The 19,922-nt window shown below is 37.4% G+C and overlaps 1 protein-coding gene across 1 annotated transcript; it reads left to right on the top strand.

Moving 5' to 3' along the window:
• The first annotated feature begins 12,154 nt into the window (after positions 1–12,154).
• LOC143380719 (single-stranded DNA-binding protein, mitochondrial-like) lies at positions 12,155–19,691 on the top strand. The gene is given in 3 exon segments (XM_077105237.1): positions 12,155–12,185; positions 19,181–19,350; positions 19,416–19,691. Coding segments are annotated over 3 exon segments (477 nt in total).
• Positions 19,692–19,922: the final 231 nt, after the last annotated feature.

The following is a 19,922-nucleotide window of genomic DNA, read 5'->3' as shown; positions in this document are numbered from 1 at the left end:
CAAGAGGTTGTCTCACTTTATAACAACCAGTCCTCAGGCTTACTAATCCAAACTGAAGAAGAGTGAACTCTAGAAAGGCCTTAATCCCTCCTAATGAGGACCTACCTTCCAAGAGAGCCATAATAACAATCAAATTTCAATCCATAGAATCTTTTTTTGTAGAAAAGGTTTTTGTAAACATTTTTTAAAAATACAGAATAATAACTATTTTAAGCCTTTTAGGGCATTAGTGCCCCTTTATATATCTATGTCAGGATTGCTTAAGTGAAGTTGAATTGCAAAAAAGTCCTTTACTTGCAAGATCCTCTTTGAGCTTCAAAATCTGGGTCAGAGATAACCCTAGCTTTAGAAACCAAGATGGCAGCCATAGAAAGTGGTTGGGAAAAGCTGGGTGGGGATGCTAAGAGTTGTCAGGGATGTCTAGTGTTGGTAAGTGGTAAAGTGAAGGAATCAGGAGCTCAGACCTGTTAGCTGAGAAGATATAGACTTTTATTTATACTTCCTCAGATATTTATATCCTCAGCCTATGTAGATACATCCCAGGAAGTGGCAGGACAGGGGACCTCTCTTATGCTCCAGCATTTAATATGTCACAACTGAAGTAGAATCATGAGTTCAAATGCAAAGTATCAGATCCTGGCCCATATGCATCATTGAAGAGGAGATTTAATCATAATCAAGTTTATCCCTTTAAAAATGAATGAACCACAAGTCTCCATTAGCAATACTACAAGCTCACCAGTGCTATCGATTTGCACTTCTCAGGTAATTAGAATGATTCCAGTCTCAAACCTTCTAAAATATGTCCTATATCAAAAGATTAAGTAGTGACATACCAATAATAAACTATGAACTGTAAATGTTGTATTTGTGAATTTCCTGTTATCTTGAATAAACACAAGTATCATTTTTATCTTATTTTCCATATCTACATTCTGTGACCAACTAGCTTAAAAACATAGTCAGAATCAGGTCAAGATGCCAGTTATGACTGACTTAGATCACCTGGCCTTGTCTATTCTTGGCTTCAGATAGGTCCTGGGGTTATTTGGGAGTTGAGGAGGGGAAGATGTTGTGAAAGGGTGGTGTGAGACAAATAAGTGTAAATGGATGAAGACAAGTCTCCCAGAAATGTACTTAGAATCACAAAAGGAAGGGCCACTCATTCTCACCAAATTCCATCTTTTATTGCATTAGAACTTATCACTATTAGCTGTGTAGCTTAAGAAAACAAGAATCTATTTAAATATGAAATGGTCCTTGTGGAGAAGCACTACACAAGCATAACCTTTAGAATCAAAGCTTAGCTCTTTAGTTCTATAGAAAGAAGAAAATGCAGAGAAGTGGGGTGCTAGCTGACAGCAAGAAGAACTGAAGATTGAAGATCTGGATATGGATTCAACATAGGCCACTTGTAATTGTCACCACTTATTTTGCTATTTCCAGGAATAAGGAACAGGGCAGGTGATCAAAAGAGAGAACCAGTAGCCTGGAGAAAAAAAAGTTCAGAACTATTTTTAAAACCATCCTTTCAACATCCTTTCAAAGTCCTTTTCTGCACCTCCATTCTATGCAGAGTGGATGAAAACTGTGTTCCTCAGAGCTCTAGGTTCCCTGGAGATGGTTCATGGCTTCCTGACTATTCCAAGGGATTTCTGGGAAGTTAGTAACAGTACTGCTAAGCTCACTGCCTGTACCTCCCTCCTTCCACCACACAAGTTCTGCTTTTATGTGTTGTATAAGTTAGGAATATGAGTAATATGTTTCTAAGATGAGATTTCCACTGCCAAGAGAAGTTGGGAAATCCTGAGTTAAAGTACACTTGACATCAAAGATTTCCATAATCACATGACATAGCTATTTATTAAATGTATTTCTCAGTTCAAAATTAGACTGTACTTTAAACACTTTTGGAATCACTGCTATGACTTAAGCAGAGATAAAGAAATGATGTAGGGCTGCACGTGTAGCTCAGTGGTGGAGTGCTAGCCTCACACATCTGAGGCACTGGGTTCAATTCTCAGCACCACATAAAAATAATAAAAATATTATGTCCTACAACTGAAAATATTGAAGAAGAAGAAGAAAAAAAAAAAGAAATGATTCAGAAGTGGCAATCATGGAACCTGGGCTGAGCTCTGGATTTGGTTCTACCAGAAACTGTCAGAATGGTTAGATCACCCAGTCTGTTTTCATGAGACTAACTATGTATTGGTTATCTGGTTCTTTACTCTCCTGTAATGCATAGATCTGAAGTGAGCTGTGACCTCAGTCTGTTTGTCCCTATCAAAACTCATGTTGATACAGTTTTGAGAGATGGTGGGGCCTTAAGGAGTCATTGGGGCTATGGGGGCTTCACCCTTTTTTTTGGGGGGGGGGCTCGAACCCGGGACGCACGCATGCCAGGAGAGCGCGCTACCGCTTGAGCCACATCCCCAGCCCCTGGGGGGTTCACCCTTATGAAGGGATGAATATAGTTCCCAAGAGAGTGGGTTGGTTATGGCAAGAGTGAGTAGTTGTGAAGCATTCAGCCCCCTTTGATCCTCTTGTATACCCACTTGTCCATGAGCTTTTCTGCCATGGCTTTAAAGCAGCACAAGGCCCTCATCAAAAGCTGAGCAGATGTAGCCACCTGGTTTTGGACTTCCAGCCTCCAGAACTGTGAGCTAAATAAGGCTCTCTTGTTTGTAAATTACCTAGGTCCAGGCATTCTGTTACAGCAACAGAAAATGGACTAAGTCATAGGGTCTATGAACATTTTTTTTTAAATAAAATAGTCTACTTTTGTTTCTCACAAGGCATAACTTAGAGAATTCATAAGATAATCAAAAACATTTTTAAATTCCTTAGATTTAGTAGAATTATAAGATAAAATTGCCAGACAATCATCTTGGCAACACTGATTTCACTGAAAAGTTAAAAAGATGGCTAAAAAGTTTGTAGTCACATAGAAAATGTGTATTGTGATATTAATTTAAAATGTCACTGTGTGAAATTTATCTGAAATTATGACATAGTTATTTAAAACTTAAAAACTAGTCATAGGAAAAATAATGGGAAGAATTACAGCAAATTTTAGTAGGTGTTGGCTAACAAAATTTCAAGTTTTTTTTCCTCCTTTTAAGATATGGGTCCTGGGAATTTTCTCTATGAACATATCTTGTGATATTAAAAAATTAATTTAAAAATAAAATAAGAAATTAAATAATCACCATTTTCTAGGGCTACTCTAACAAAGCACCATGAACTGGGGACTTCAGCCAACAACTGGATTGTCTCACTATCCTGGGACTGGAAGGCTGGGGTCAAGATGGGGAGGCTGCCCTGCCTCTTCCCCCTTCTGGTGTTTGAGACAGTCTCTGCTGTCCCTTGGCTTGCAGCTGTTCACTCCAGTCTCAGCCTTAGTCATCCTCTGGTGTCCCCCCTGTGTGTCTGAGTCTTCCCGTAAGGCTCCATGTGAGGGCTCCAGGTACTGGAGGAAGGACCCTACCCCAGCATGAGGATATCTTTACCAGGTGCATCTACAACAACTCTGTTTCCAGGTGAGGTCACATTCTGAGATACTGGGGGTTAGGATTCCTCCATATCTTTTTTGAGAGGGTAGAGAAGCCACAAGTCAACTTGTCAGAGTAATTTAACAGTTTTGATGTTTCTTACAGAAGTTGTAGACCATTAGTCTTTCTTGCCCTAATGTAGTGGTTTCAACATTTTAGCACATGGGTCGTTTAGGAAAGTGTCAGTTCTGTAGTTTTTGCTATGATCCCCCTCACCTCCTGTCCTGTCACCCTCCTTGTTATCTAAGGTGTATTTATTAGACACGTGTATTTGTTGTTAATCTATCAAAATAAAAAAAAATTACACAAACTCTCTTCTAAGTATGAGTTGCAAGTTGCTTCTATTTACATTGAAATGACTTTTTGTTTCTGTTTTGGGGGCACTTTACTGTTGAGCTACATCCCCAAAAACACTTTTTGCATTTTCTTTTTCTTTTGGATACAGGGTCTCTTGAGTTGCTCAGGGCCTCATTAAGTTGATGAGGCCAACCTGGAGCTTTGATCCTCCTGCTAGTATTACAGGCATATGCCACCACACCCAACAAAACTTACAAATCTTTCTTTTTCTTTTTCTTTCTTTCTTTTCTTTTCTTTTTTTTTTTTTACATATCAGGAAAGTGTATGTAAAAAAAAAAAAAAAAAAAACAGGAAAGTGTATTTTACATACCAGGAAAGAGCCATATCCCAACTAGATTAACTTTTTAAATAAGTAACTACAGTCTGCAAGTCATTTATAGAGTGTCTTTAAAATTAAATTGTAAAAAATTTCTTAGATCTTTTTACAGACATAACATGACAGGGAAGAGACTAATATGGGAAAAAGAAGACTAAGGTAGAAATGGATTGAAATAGAAGTTGATTTTGCCAAAAGGAATATTTTTTCAGCATTGAGTAATCTCCAGTATGATTGGGGTATTTGTGAATTAGCTAATGTTTTAAAATAATGTCTGGCTCTGAACTATGTTTTGTGACTATTTCTCATGGAAAAGCTAGAAATAGGTTTTTTTGTTTTTGTTTTTGTTTTAATATTGAGACCTAAGTATGTTTATTTTATTTTTTGGAAGAATGATGCCTTTTGCTAAATTTGACAGAAATGTTTAACATAATAATATAAAAAAAAGAACTATGGCATGACAAAGATAAAGCAAGCTTGACTGTCTTTATAATCCCTGAATATGACTATATTACTGCTGCATGCTTTGCAAGTGAAAATATTTATTTCTCTTGTTACATGCATTCATTTTTTTTAATGAGAATGTCAGTGATATCTTCAGATTGGTATGCATATTCCATTGTGCTTTTATCCCCTCTTTTATTTTCTTTTTCTTGTTGGGAATGCTTTGTTTGTGTCAAAAAGCTAAGGAAATTAAATGCAAAGCTATGTTAATACTATGAAACTTTACTGCTTGCAAGTCAGGAAATTAGAATTTGTTGTTCTTCTAGCCACTGGTATTTGGCTACTGTGAACATTATATGCCAGAAAATTTAAAGTGGGGCAGTTTTTCCTTACAGGAATTTTTTTGGGATAAAAAAGTATCTTATCCCCCCAACTTAGTGCACAAGACTTTGAGCAGAACTGACCCAACCAGGAGAGAGGATGCTCACCAGCCCAGGGTCTTGTAGAGTCCTCACCCTCTCCCACTCCCAACTCCTCATCTGTCTTATAAGAAGGCAGCCAGAAATTATAGTCAGCCCCTCCTATCTTCAGCCACACCTGTGGGTACAACTGTGGATTGAAAGCATTTGGGGTGGGGAAAGGATTGCATCTATATGGAAAGAATAGACTTTTCTTATCATTATTCCCTACGTGATACAATATAACACCTATTTACATAGCACTCATATTCTATTAGGTAAAAGTAACTAGAGATGATTTAAAGTATATTGGAGGATGTGCATAAATTCTTTACAAATCCTTAGCTGTTTTATACACAAACTTGAGCATCTGCGGATTTTGGTATGCTAAGGGAGGGTGTCGTGGAACTAATCCCTGTATACATCAAGGATGACTGTCAACTGACACACCACCTGCACTGACATCCATGAGGTACTCATAGAAGAATGTGGTAGCTGTTCCCATTTATTGGGTGCTTACCATGTGCTGGGGATTGTACCAAGCATTTTATCTCACACTGTGTAACAAATACTTCCATAATCACTGTTTCGTGGAGGAGAAAAACCAAGGCTTAGAGACATTAAGTAATTTGGCTCTGATTGCACCTTAAATAATAGCAAATCTGGGATTAACGACCAGATCCATTTGGGCAACTCATGCTTGTAACTGTTAAGTTTTAGGTAACTTGTGCATTTTAACTAAGCCTTGGTGAAAAGATCCAATTCCTTAACTTGAAGGAGGCATATTAAAAAAATCCTCTTGACTATAAAAATAACACACATTATTAAACAAAATGCAGAAAAACATAAAATAAAAATAAAACTCACCTATAATACTTACTAACAATCACTAACATTTAATTTAAAAATTTTTTCAGTTTTTTCCCTAAGCATGCTTATTTATTTATTTACAAATGTAACAGAAATTGTTTGATTTGGTGGCCTGCTTCTTTTTAACTTCATATTTGCTAACATTCTACATCATTAAATAACCTGTTACAACCTAATTTTTTTCTTCTACTTCTTTTATTGTTTTCAATATTTAAGGTATTTCAAATAAAATATATAATTACATTTTCCATTAGAAAAAAGAAAAGTGGAAGTAATCTTACCATTTTTTAACAATTACACAAATGTGAAGGTTTCAAAAAGCATTTAAAATTTTTAAAATTTGTTTTAATTAGTTATACATGTTAGTAGAATACATTTATGCATTTTGATATACATAAATGGAGTACAATTTCTCATTTTTCTGATTGTACATGTACAACCTAATTTTTAAAATATTTTTAAATTGTAGATGGACACAATATCTTTATTTTATTTATTTATTTTTATGTGGTGCTGAGGATCAAACCCAGTGCCTTACGCATGCAAGGTAAGTGCTCTACCACTGAGCAACAACTCCAGCCCACAACCTAATTTTTAATGTGTTGATTGACTATATCGTATTTTACTAGTCCTGTGGCTTTGGGTAGTAAGGTTGTTTCTAATCAGCATATAGGTTATTGTAGTAGCCTCCCTTTGCCTACCCATTAATTTCATGAGTTTCAGTTACCTGAAGTCAACCGAAATTCAAAAATGTTAAATGGAGAATTCTAGAAATAAATAATTCATAAATTTAAAATTTTGCTATTCTGAATAGCATGATAAAATATTCTGCTATTGCCATGAGTCCCACTTGTGACACAAATCATTCCTCCAACCAGCAAACCACATTCTAGATACTGCCCATTCATTAGTCATGTAGTATGGGAAGAACTTAGCATACATATGGTTCAGTACTATCTAGCACTGCAGGCATCCACTGAGGGGTCTTGGAATGTATTCTCCAAAGGCAAGAGAGGGAAGTATGGTAATTTCCTAAAATAAATTCTTGAAATAAAATTGTAGGTTCAGGGCTGGGGTTGTGGCTCAGCAGTAGAGTGCTTACCTAGCATGGGCGAGGCCCTGGGTTTGATCCTCAGCACTACATAAAAAATAAATAAGTATATGTCAAGAGCTTTGTGATGTTTTGAACAACTAATAAAAAAATAAAAAATAAATAAGTAAAATAAAGGTATTGTATCCAACTGCAACTAAAAAATAAATAAATATTTTTAAAAATTGTAGATTCGAAGATTTTTTTAGTCAGCTTTTTTGCTGCTGTTAACCAAAAGACATCACAAGTACAATTAGAAGAGGAAAGGTTTGTTTTCACAAACCTCACAGTTTCAGAAGTCTCACTCCATAAATGGCTAACTCCATTCCTTGAAGCTCAATGCAAGGCACAGACACCATGACAGAAAAGTGAGATAGGGGAGAGTAGCACCGGACATTGCATAAAGAAGCCGAGAAAGAGAGATACTACACTCACCAGGGATAAAGTATAGATCTTCAAGGCATGCACCCAGCCATACCCTACCCACCTTCAGTTACCACTCAGGTAATCCCTATCAGATAATTAATTCACTGGCTGGGTTAAAGCTCTCCTCACCCAGTCACTTCAGTTAAACTTTCCTTCATTGCCTCACATATGACCTTTTGGGGACACCATATATCTATAAACCATAACAAAGACTATGAACATTTGTAACGTTCCTAGTATATTTTGTCAAACTCCTTCCAAAAAGTTCTGCTAAGTTATAAGTAGAGAAGGTTTAAAGGTGGGGACTCCAGGCTCCAGTGCAGCTCTCAAGGGAGATGTCCTGGGGAATGTAGAACATTTGTCACTTCTTAAGACATACCTTAGAGGCAGCAACCTGATGTCTCCCACTGGGGTCCAGGAAGGACCCTCAGTCTGGTAGAGAAGGTGTTAGAACAGAAGAGACCACATCAGTGCTCTGCACTGCCTACCCAGCTCACAACTGTAGGTTCATGGCCCCTAAGATGCATGAGGAAACCATAGCAGTGGAAACGCCATGACATGACAGGACAGTTTTGATAGGTGTTTTTCTGCCCATTGCTTCCTCTAATCCTCATCATAGCCTTGGAATGGCGCAGCTTCATAACCATCAGCATTTTGCAGAGAGAGAGTCTCAGATTTAAGCAAAGTGACTCACTCAAGCCCGCATCCCTCCATGCAGAGAAGCCCCAAGCACGGTCCACTGTCCTTCAGACTCTCTTCTCAAGAACAGAGGCTTTCTGTTGGAGATCCTCCCGCTTGACAACTGGAAATACTCAGCATTATATTAAGGATCCTCTGAACTTGCTCAACAAGAAATTATTTTTCAACATTTGCTGAATTCCAGTCACATAATAGATACTATTCCAGACACAGATGGTCCCAAGCCTTTGGGCCTGAAATCTTGAGAAACCAACAAGCCTGGCAAATTTGAGAAATGAGGGGAATGCACTTAGTTGAAATGGGGTCTGGAAAGGGCCCTCTTGGTAATCACATGTCTGTTACACATTCTTGACCACTATTTAGAGCTCTGACTGACTGTGCAAAGACAATGGCCAGTTTGTTGGTCTGAACAAAGGCAAACAAGGTCCAACCCCAGGCGTGGTTCACGAACCTTCTGCAGTGTTGAAAAAAGAAAGGCAGGGAGGATTGCAGGGTGTGAGGTGCACTTACTTTGCTGAAGATGGAGAACAAAATAAAGAGTATTTCCAGATATGCCTGTTAATTTCAGATGTGTTATCGTATGTTACACACATTCACAGACAACTTAAACTTTACCAAACACCCACTTTATTTGGCGCAAAAAAATTCAAGCAGGGGAGAAATAAGAAGCACAAGACAATTTCTAAAAGAAGTAAGTTTACAGCCAAGGTCTCTGGGGACATGGCTGCTATTGGAATTTGGTGCTTTCTATGTCTAAAAAGTGACTGAGATTGGCACCCAGAAGAGAATGTTATGTTGGACCATGAAGCTGACTCAGAGGGGTGAGTGATAAAGTGCAGGAACACAGGCACTTTCATATTTTATTTTGAAATTTGTACATAATAAAACATGCTTAATTAACATTAAAATGTTTGCATGGTGTTCCTACATAGATGGCTCCAGAGAAGAGCATGCAAAATAGCAATATTATAGCAACACTGTTTTGCTGACTTTTCTAATTCTACAGTGTGATGGAACTTTGGAACTGCCTTTCATTTTACATATCAGGTGACACTATAGAGGTGTGCTTTTTCAATCTAAATTTAGCAATAGTAAAGTCATTGGGTTAGCTAGACCCTGCTAATGTGTTCCATAGCTTCATTTGGCTGGTGGGTTATATACAAATATAAAATTTATCATAATATATACTTTAAAGTATTATATCAATTAAAACAAACACACGAGGCCCTGAGTTCAATCCCCAGCACAACAAAAACAAAACAAAAAAAAAAAAAAAAAAAAGGAAGGAAGGAAGGAAGGAGAACAAGCACTGTTAAGTGTTTGATAGCAATCAATATAGTAAATTCAAAGATAGTAATTTCGAAGAACCCCAAATTAAGAGAAAGGAGATTGGAATTCCTAAGTCCAAGATCACTGCATTAATAATGTAAAAATGGATATTTAAACCTAAACCAAAAACATTCTAGGGAGCATCGTTTCTAACTTTGTGTGTGTGTGTGTGTGTGTGTGTGTGTGTGTGTGTGTGGCAGTGGGGATTGAACCCAGTGCCTTGTGCATGCAAGGCAAGCACTCCACCAACTGAGCTATGTCCTCAGCCCTCTAACTTTCCACCCGCCAGAGGAAAATAAACTTCAACAAGATAAAGCCAATTGAACAAATATTCAAGTAGGACTTATTTTCAATTCAGACCTTCTGACTTTAAAACCCAAAAACGTGTACACAGCCTGTTTCCAAATTCTTGCTTGAGCCTTCATTCCTTGGCCAATAAAAAGAGGGGACTGAGGACTTCTTGAAGAAAAAAAAGAAAAGGAAACATCATGAACCAATCATGCATGTAAAACTGAGCCTCCAGTTTACAAGAACTACAGGGGATAGAGGAACAAGTTAAATGATTACAAGAGGAAATAAATCCAGAATCTGGGATATGAACAGATATGCCTACCAGTGGCTGGAGCTCTCCAGATAATTAAAAAAAAAAAAAAAAAAACCTGTGGGAAATATTCTAGATAAAAGACTAAAGAGAGATAATGACCAAGTAAAATTTTGGAACCTTAATTAGACCCTGTTTGGAATATTACAGCTATCAAAGCCATTGTCGCCAGGTGCTGTGGCACATGCCTGTAATCCCAGTGGCTTGGGAAGTGGAGGCAGGAAGATTGGGAGTTCAAAGCCAGCCTCAGTAAGTTAGTGAGGTCCTAAGCAACTCAACGAGACCCTGTCTCTAAATAAAATATTAAAAAGAGCTGGGGATGTGGCTCAAGTGGTTAAGTGCCTCTGGGTTCAATCCCTGCTACCAAAAGAAAAAGAAAAAAAGCCATTGTCAAGACAACTGGTACATGAGAAAAACACACTGTAGATGACAGTATGGAACTATTGTTAATTTTCTGTAGTGAAATAACAGTACAATGGTTATACAGTTTGGGTTTCCCTCATTCACAACACTTGGAGCCAGAAGCATTTTAAATTGTTTTGGATTTTGGAATATTTGCATGTATATTACAAGATACCTTATGCATGAGTTCCAAGTCCAAACATGAAATTCATGTATGTTTCATATACATCTTATACACATAGCCTGAAGGAAATTTTTATGCAATATTTTAAATAATTCTGTGCATGAAACAAAATTTTATCACATGGAATTTTCTACTTCTGGCATCATGTTAGCACTCAAAATGTTTCAGATTTTGGAGTATTTTATATTTTGGATTTTGAATGAGAGATGCACAACATGTATAAGAAAGTCCTTCTTAAGTAATTAAAGTATGGTTAAGAGTAACGATGTTCACGGTTTTCAGGTGGCTCAGCCAAAACCATACATGTGGACAAAGAAATAAGCAAATTATATGAGTGCATATTGTACCATGCTTTCAAGTTTTCTGTAGGTTTAAAAGTTTCCCTAAAAGAATATTAGGAAATCATAAAGGAGATCAGACCTCGTTTAATTGAATCAAATAATTTAAATGATTCTTATCAATTAATTCTTATTAACTCTAAATATTGTTAAGATCTTTTCTAGATCTGCTGTTAATATAAATAAATATTAGTAATAACTCATCACAATGAGTGCCAAAGCAGAAGCATGGTCAGTCAGTCTATGACCTTAGAAGGATGAGTAAAGAAACAAGTTCTGGGGGTGCTGGGATTGTGGTTCAGCAGTAGAACGCTCACCTAGCATGTGCAGGGCACTGGGTTCGATCCTCAGCACCACATAAAAATAAAATAAAGGTATTGTGTCCAACTACAACTAAAAAACAAGAATTTTTTTTTTTTTTTTTTAAAGAAAAGAAACAGGTTCTGCCCCTACATGGCAAGGAGGCTGCCAATTGAGAGAGATACCACGCTCATATTACCTTCCACGTCACATCAGCATCTTGAACAGGTTAGCACTCCTTTCACAGCTTGTTTTCTTTCTCTTGTACATTTTTATGATACCCCAACCATGGTCATGATAACTGGGCATCTATTATCTTAAAAATTCGAAATATAACAACAAACACAAAAAACTACTGATTAAGTCCAACTTGGAACAAATGAGCTTGGAAGAAGGAAAACCCCTACCTTCCACTCTTGGCTCCCCACTCTGTGCCCAAACACAACCTCTCATGCAAGATGTTCTGCTAAGTCTTTGGCATGAAAGGCACTATTTGACTGATAAATGATCCTATCAGGTAGAACTGTTATAATGCCTATTTTACAGATGGGGAAATAGGGTGAAAGTAGTCAAGTAATTGGCCCAAGCATAATTTCTACATTGCAGAACAGGGTCTAAGACACAGCTTATGTGCTTGGAAATTTAAACCCAGGCCACAGCTCGGGCTAACAGGAAAAATGCTTGGAGTTGACAAGCAAGAAGAGTAAGATCTACCAGCAGCTCATGAATAAGGCAACTTATTTTCAGGAAAAATATCATGTGGCTTATTAGTGGAATTTTCTTGAAATGTTTCCTATTATCCAGAATTACAGGCAAGGTCCCCAGGCTGAGGACCAAGGAACACTGTGAGTTCAGGAGCCTCCGAGAGACTTCTGCAGTCGGGGCCCCCATCTTCCTACAGGGCTGACTGCCTTCCCTGCCCTGACTCTAGCAGACATGCAGGAGTGGTGTTTATGAATAAATACTATTTCTTTGTTTTCATGGGGCATGTCTGTGTTGGGCTGGAGGAAGGAGCCCTTTCCCCTCCCAAAGCTAAGGGGAAGGGGAGGCTCTCCAAGAAATCCACTTATAGTGTTTGAAGTGCCTTCAAGGAAGGAGGTAGGGACAGTTTGTTTCTTCACTGGACATTGGCTTTGCTTAGCCAGTAGCCATACTGATCTGACCCAGTGTCCGAGTAGAAGAAAAGATGAAGGAGTGATCGGTCCGAGGGGGAAGCAACAGCAGGGCAACTACTATGGTTTGAATATAGTCCTCAGATTTCATGTTGTGCAAGTGTCATCCCCAAAGTCATATGTTAATGATATTTGAAAGGTGGAGTGTTTGTGAGGTGATTGGGTCATCCGGCCTCAGCTAATGAATGAATTGACCCACTCATGAATGAATGGGTAGTCACAGGAGCGGTTTTGTTAGCAAGCTTGTTCTGTCTGGCCACTTGACGTCCTCTACCCTGTCATAATATAGCAAAATGGTGCTCACTTGAAGCCAAGCTGTAGCACCGTGCCCTTGGACCTGCTAGCCTCCAGAACTCTGACCAAAGAAACCTCCATTCTTCATGAATTAACCAGTTTGTGGTGGTCTGAGATAGCAACAGAAAATGGACTAAGTGGACTATACATGCATCATTTGACTCCCCCAAGGATCAAGTGAACACTAAAGAAGGTACCTGGTCTTCAGACACCTTGCTAGTTAATCAGCGCAAGAGGCCATGTTCAGCAGAGGGGACCCAAGAGCAAAATGGACTGACTGCGTGTGGCTGGTAAGAACTGAGGACTGGAGAGAGGAGAGAGGTTGAACTGAGGGTGGATTTCTCAGGGAGAGAACTGGGAGATCTGATGAGCACAAAAATATATATTAATGGAGAATATTCCCAAGTCCACTTTTTTTTTTCCCACAATGAAACAGATAGGCATTAAATAATCTCCCATTTAATATTCTTTTGCTTCATTCAGAGAACTTTTTTCTTTTTTTTAATATTTAATTTTTAGTTGTAGTTGAACACAATACCTTTATTTTCTTTATTTGTTTTTATGTGGTCCTGAGGATCGAACCCAGGGCCTCACACATGCTAGGCAAGTGCTTTACCACTGAGCCACAACCCCAGCCCCCAGAGCCCTTTTTTCAATAAATATTTTAATAAGATTAAATTTGTCAATAAAGTTGTCTGTATTTATGGTCGTTTTAAATGTTTCACCAAATTTAGATGATAGGAAATCATAGGCTTTCTCAAAATTCCTCTATGCATGGTAAAGCTCATACTTGGCATGTGTAAGTCCATGGGTTCAATGCTTAGCACGAAAAATAAAGGAATGAATGTTATTCCATGTAAATGGATTTCCTCCAATGTCAGTGTCATGACACAAAGAACTGTAATTTATTTCTTCTAACTGTACACACAGGAGAATATTTCTGTACTCTGAAATATAGCTACTTTATTAAACTATACTATAGCTTCATTTCTATTGGTAGAATATCACAGTTTGTTTGGATACAGTTATGCTATATATTTGTGCTCCAAGCAATCAGAGTATTATTTCTAACCACAAAAATCTCACTACAAGTATTTTATCTCAATGCTAAAATTTTAATCTGAATTCACAGTGCATGAACAACGGCAGATTTTTCACTTTTGACATAATGAACTTTCAAAAACTATATTTTGATTTCATTGGTTCAATTAGTTGGGACAAACAAAGACCATCATTACTAGATTATGGGTTATTTTTATATTTAAGTCTTATATGTAGATATTAACTGGAATCATTTAAAAATATTAAAAGGTTTCTTCAATGAATGAAGTCAATCTGTTAACAATTATTTGTCACTTTTCACTCATGAAATGAACTTAGAACAGTTATTGGATCTAAGTGAAAACTCATGGGTTTTTAAGGTCATAGGTAATGTATATATATCTTCTGCATTTCACAGGGTCAATTGTTGTTTTGGGGCATAGTGATCTTTAAAGTATCTACTCCTTTCCAAGTAGGTGCTGATGCTTCCTCAGCAGACATATGTTATTTAGTTATCATCTGATTAGTGAAATCAGTAGGGTCCTTATGGTGGTTGGTAAATGTCAACAAGTATTTAGTGTGGTGTTATAGATCCAACATCAACATTCAGAACAATGGAAACCTGGTATTTCCTTTTCATTATACATACATGTTTTCTTCCTTAACCCCGCCAAATGCAGTGCAAATGCTCATTGTATTTCTCAAAATAAATAGTTGTAGATTTATAGATAAACTGATATAAAGGGGTAGATATATTTCTGTATATATTTACACTATAAATCACAAGTCCACTATGCAAGTGTTCAAAATATTTTCTTAACCCTCTGGAGGACTGTTTGACCTCTATATCCTGTACATATTGATATACATCTATGCTATAACTTTCCATGTTTTCCACTGACCCTGACAATTATACCGCAGTGATCATTATGGGCCACAACACACCTGGCTGGAATGCAGTGAATGGCAAGGACAAGAACCCTGGATATGTTCCCCACTGTCTCCAAGATTAGGAGAAATTAGCTGTCCCCAGCCATTTTTTTTCTCTGTACACTTTGTGTTTTCAGGATGCTGGCCTATAAACCATCCTTGAAAATGAGGCATTAAATACAGCATGTCAGCATAGGGTCATCCGCCAGACTTAAGCACAGGTTAAGATGAGAGCTCTGTTCACTGCACATAGGTTCACACCCTATGAAGCTAGAAGTACAAGGCACAGTTATAGCTGACCCAACCTAGCTTAATAACAGTATTTAGTCCAAAAATGAAGTCTAGACCAAAAGACAAATCAGATTTGACCTCAGAAAAACTGGCACAAATTGGGACGGTCTTGGGCAAATGAGGGCACTCTTTCACCCTACCCCTGGGAAGTAAAGATGAGAAGGCTGTGACTTGAGTTGAAGGACAAATTTTTGAAATGGACAGGATGGGCTTAAGAGTAGGAGTGAGTTGCTAAAAAGTCAAAAGTTGCAGGGAAGATGTGGAATCTGGACAAGTTGTTAAGATAATGCCATCCAGGATAAAGGAGGGGGATCCAATAATTGGGAGGCATAATTTGAAATAATTAACCCGTGTCAGGTGCACACCTGGTGAGTTGACACTGCTTAGTGAGTTGAACATTTCCATGCTAATGAATTCTCCCAGACACAGCTGTGCAGAGTGGGATTATTTCCTTCCCCTAAACCAAGTAAATTCCTATGAGGGCAGGTCACTAAGCAGGGAATGAGATTTGTGGAAACTGAGCTTGTCTTTGTGCCATTTCTGGAGAAAAGTCTAAAAGTGTATTCAAAATACCTCTTTTTCACACCCACTCACGAAGACTTCCACCATCCCAAAGGTGCCACCCCCAAGAAATCTCCAGAGGGGTACACTGACTTTTACTCAAAAATCATAATCAGCATTATCATTAACTACAAAGGACTAAGCAGAAAACAAAAGTGATTGTCCAATGGCTCACCTTGCAGACTTGGTCAGAGCTGCTAAAGAATTCTGTCTGTAGAAGGCAATGCTAATTTTATGAATAAGCAAAGTGGCTTTGCAAATAGTCTGCAATTGTACATTGAAGACTTCTCTCTCTGAAATATCTGGAATGCCACCGTTACTGATTGGCCCTTTAAAATGAGCACTGTTTACCTTCATTCATCATCTTCCAAAGTATACAAAGTATACTCTCTTATCCCCAGTATTGCTTTCCATGATTGTAGTTATCCATGGTAAACAACAGTTGAAAAATATTAATAATTGTCTTGACACTTCCAAGAGAGAAACCACAATCACATAACCTTTATTACTATACTGCTGTAACAGTTCTGTGTTATTGTTGTTAATCTCTTACTGGGCCTAATTGATGAATTAAACTTTTTAATATATGTCTATACCTGTATATGTATATCTGTGTATATATATATGTATATATCTATATATGTAATTCTATATGTAGGTGTATAGATATGTAGATATATAGATATAGATGAAAAATACAGTATATAAAGGCCTTGTACTATGTGAGGTTTCAGGCATTTGTTGAGGGTCTTAGAATATATCCCCACCTAGAGGGAACTACTTATATATTACTGGTATGGAAACTATATTATTAAATATATTAAATTCCTAACATTTTAATGCAATAAGTTTCTTAGACAATTTTCTATATAAGAGAAATTAGACTATGTGGCAATTCTGCACTTTTGAATTAAGGGATAGAAGGGTTGGGGAAGGAGGGAAAGTGAAAAGCAATACTAAAATGAAGAATGTGAAAACAACTCAAAAAATGGAATTAGCTGGTTTGGCCAAGCATTAGTCTTCACTGGAAGTGGACTGTGTGACAGATGTTAAAGAATTCTCTGGGAAGCAATCAGAAGTGACTTTGAGGAAGCAATTTCTCCACAAAGATACTTCTTCTCTTTCTCCACTTTGTTTTAGAGACAATGTGTTTTTAAGATGAAGTAGAGAGAGCTGAATGAAGTTGGCTCATGGAAGAACTCAAGACAAATTTTTATCCTGCTCTTTATTACAGGAATAATTAAAACATAAGGTAACAAAGCAAATAAGAAAGAAGCTTCCATAGTCCAGAAATTTGAGGGATTCTTAGAAGACAGAAAGTGGATAGGATTGCTTTGTTGGCAAAACAGGAACAAGAAAACTTCTGTTTAAATTCAGGGTCACAAAAGCAATTCAATATACTCATACCTTGCTGGTGGGACTGCAAATTTGTACAACCACTCTGGAAAGCAGTATGGAGATTCCTCAGAAAACTTGGAATGGAACCACTCTTTGGTATATATCCAAAGGGCTTAAAGTCAACATAAGATAATGATATGGCCACATCAATGTTTGTAGCAGCTCAATTCACATTAGAAAAGAGTGGGATTATTGCTAGAAATAGTACAATTTGCCATAGTTAGTAAGAACACATTCGTGCATGTCATTGATCCCATTGAGCATGAAGGGCTGAAATTCTCCTATTTGTCCTCTAATTTGTCTACAGGATTAAAGAAAAAATTAAGTTGCCATTACTAGTAGTACAGTCATTAGTACAGTAGAACAGACTCTGGCTCTCTCTCTTGGGTCAACCACCTATTAAGAATTTTTTAAAATATTTTTTTTTTTTAGTTATAGGTAGACACAATACCTTTATTTTTATATGGTGCTGAGGAGCAAACCCAGCACCTCACACATGCTAGACGAGCACTCTACCTCTGAGCCACAACCCCAGTTCCCCTAATAAGGATTTTTAAGAAAGCATATTAATAGTATTTGCTACCTACTTAATAGTGTTGTTGTGAGTAATAAATCATATAATGCATGTATAGTGCCTGTTCTCCAATACATGTGTGTGTGTGTGTGTGTGTAAAAATATATATATATAATGTGTTAAGTGCCTAGCAAATGGTGCTTAATGTTAGCTATTATTATTACTATGTAAAACACCTGAAACAAAATTATGGTTTAAAGTTTCCAAATGCAGGAACAAGTAAAGGTAGAATAAGAAAATACTAATGAAAATAAGCACAGAACACTGAGTTGAACATGATGGATTGAAGATGTTCCCACTCCCTTCCCACCTACTAATGATACAGTAATGGGATTTTTTTAATAGGCATAAACTCATCAGGACAAAGAACTGCAACAAAATCTTGGAAAAGGGGGGCTGGGGTTGTGGCTCAGTGGTAGAGTGCTTGCCTAGCAGGCCTGAGGCACTTGGTTTAATCCTCAGCACCGCATTAAAAAATAAATAAATAAAATAAAGATATTGTGTCCACCTACAATTAATATATATATATATGTATCTTGGAAAATCTACACTAGCTGGGGAAAGTAATCTATTTGTTGAATGATTAAATGACCGGAAAATACTAATACCTGTTTGGCAGTGGTAGAAGTAGAAGTAGGCAGCCTTGTGGCACAATCCACCAGAAAGACTCAGCATGGGAAGCATTCGGAATATGGAGGATAGAATGCATGTGAAGCTAAAAATGGGATTATTGTTGGAAAGTCCATATATGACGAGTTAAAGCTCTAATGACACCTCCCACAAAAGACTAGGGAGAGAAGGAACTAGAGCAACATTGGACTCCAGCCTCAGGACAGGAATGAAGGACTATAGTCAACATAGTAGAGTTAAAGCAAATGCCGCATATTAGGAACTCTGAGATTCCAGGTCCTTTCCCTTCACGTGACCCCAAGAATGCTGCTAGTCTGCACTGTTACTTCCAGGCAATAGAGAGCCCCTTTTCTAAGGTATCTGAGTAGCTTAAGAGCAAAGACATTCAAACATTGATGGTTGGCTTTCCCCAACTACACTGCCCAGCCAGATCTCCTTACAGTAAATTCACTAGGGAACAAGCCACACCCCTCAGAAAGCAGCTTCTAGTAAGGTTTTTTCCCCCCGTGTGCTTTAAGTGACTTACTCCTGATTATAATGGGTCATCTAAGGGTTGACAGATAATTGAGGAAAGTTTCCACATAAAAGCAGCAATCAAAACAAAAAAATAACAAAAGAGAAAATGAAATCTGGAGAATGAGAAGATGCTAGGCATATAACTCAGTGGTAGAACTCATGTTTAACATGAATGAGACTCTGGGTTCAATCCCCAGGACCAAAAAAGTAAAAGAGAGAAGATAATTGTGTCTGTGAATAAAGATTAGGAATATTAAAAAATGGCCTCAGGAATTAAAAATGTGATAATACACATGATATAATTAATTTAAAAGTGCAATAATGTATGTGAGTATGCATATAAGGAAAAGCCTCAAAACGAAAAGATTGTAAGAAAAAAAAAAAAATAGAAGCCAGGTTTCCAAGATCTGTGTTATAGATACAAGTCAGAAATAGCCAACAGTGTGGTTCTTGAAAGATCTTTGAATTATGTGCAGTTACTTGGGCAAGTGGGTCAGGACCCTGTCGTGAGACAGGTGGAAGGGAAAAATTCAGTCAGGCTATTTTCTCTAGTAACTAATGATATAGTGAAGTTGGTGGGATCTCTTTTTTTCAAACAGTGGCATATTATCTGAGTCATGAACTTCATTTCAGAACTGAGAATAAAGATCCTTGGTTCTTAATGGAAAAAAAAAAAAAAAAAAAAACATTGCACAGAGTAACAGTGTTCCAGCCAGGCCTTGGAGAAGTGGCATATCAGTATGTAAAAAAAAGGGGTCTTGCATTCAAGTGAATGTGGAGGATAGAATGAATTCAAGTGGAAGAGAAAGTAGACTACAGAGAATGTATGGATAAAAATAATGGGAGGCAACAAGCACTGACATTCATAAGTGATAACATTATATTTGTGAGTGACCAGACAAAAGAAAAGGCATAAGAAAGGGTGATTCTTCTTTGGCCAGTCTCATTTCTAAATCATGTATGGTCTTTATAGTTCCTAAGGGTAAGAATTAAAATGTCCTTTTATATACACATGCGTGTGTGTATACACACATATATACAAATGTATATATGTTCAAATATATACCTATACATTTACATATATATAAAAGAAAGATGAAAATAGACTAAAAATAAGGCTGGGGTTGTGGCTCAGTGGTAGAACACT

Source organism: Callospermophilus lateralis, chromosome 14, assembly GCF_048772815.1.
Source record: "Callospermophilus lateralis isolate mCalLat2 chromosome 14, mCalLat2.hap1, whole genome shotgun sequence".
In the NCBI taxonomy this organism is placed as follows: domain Eukaryota; kingdom Metazoa; phylum Chordata; class Mammalia; order Rodentia; family Sciuridae; genus Callospermophilus; species Callospermophilus lateralis.
The sequence above is the reverse complement of the archived record's forward strand: the minus strand, read 5'-3'. Positions and strand labels throughout refer to the sequence as shown.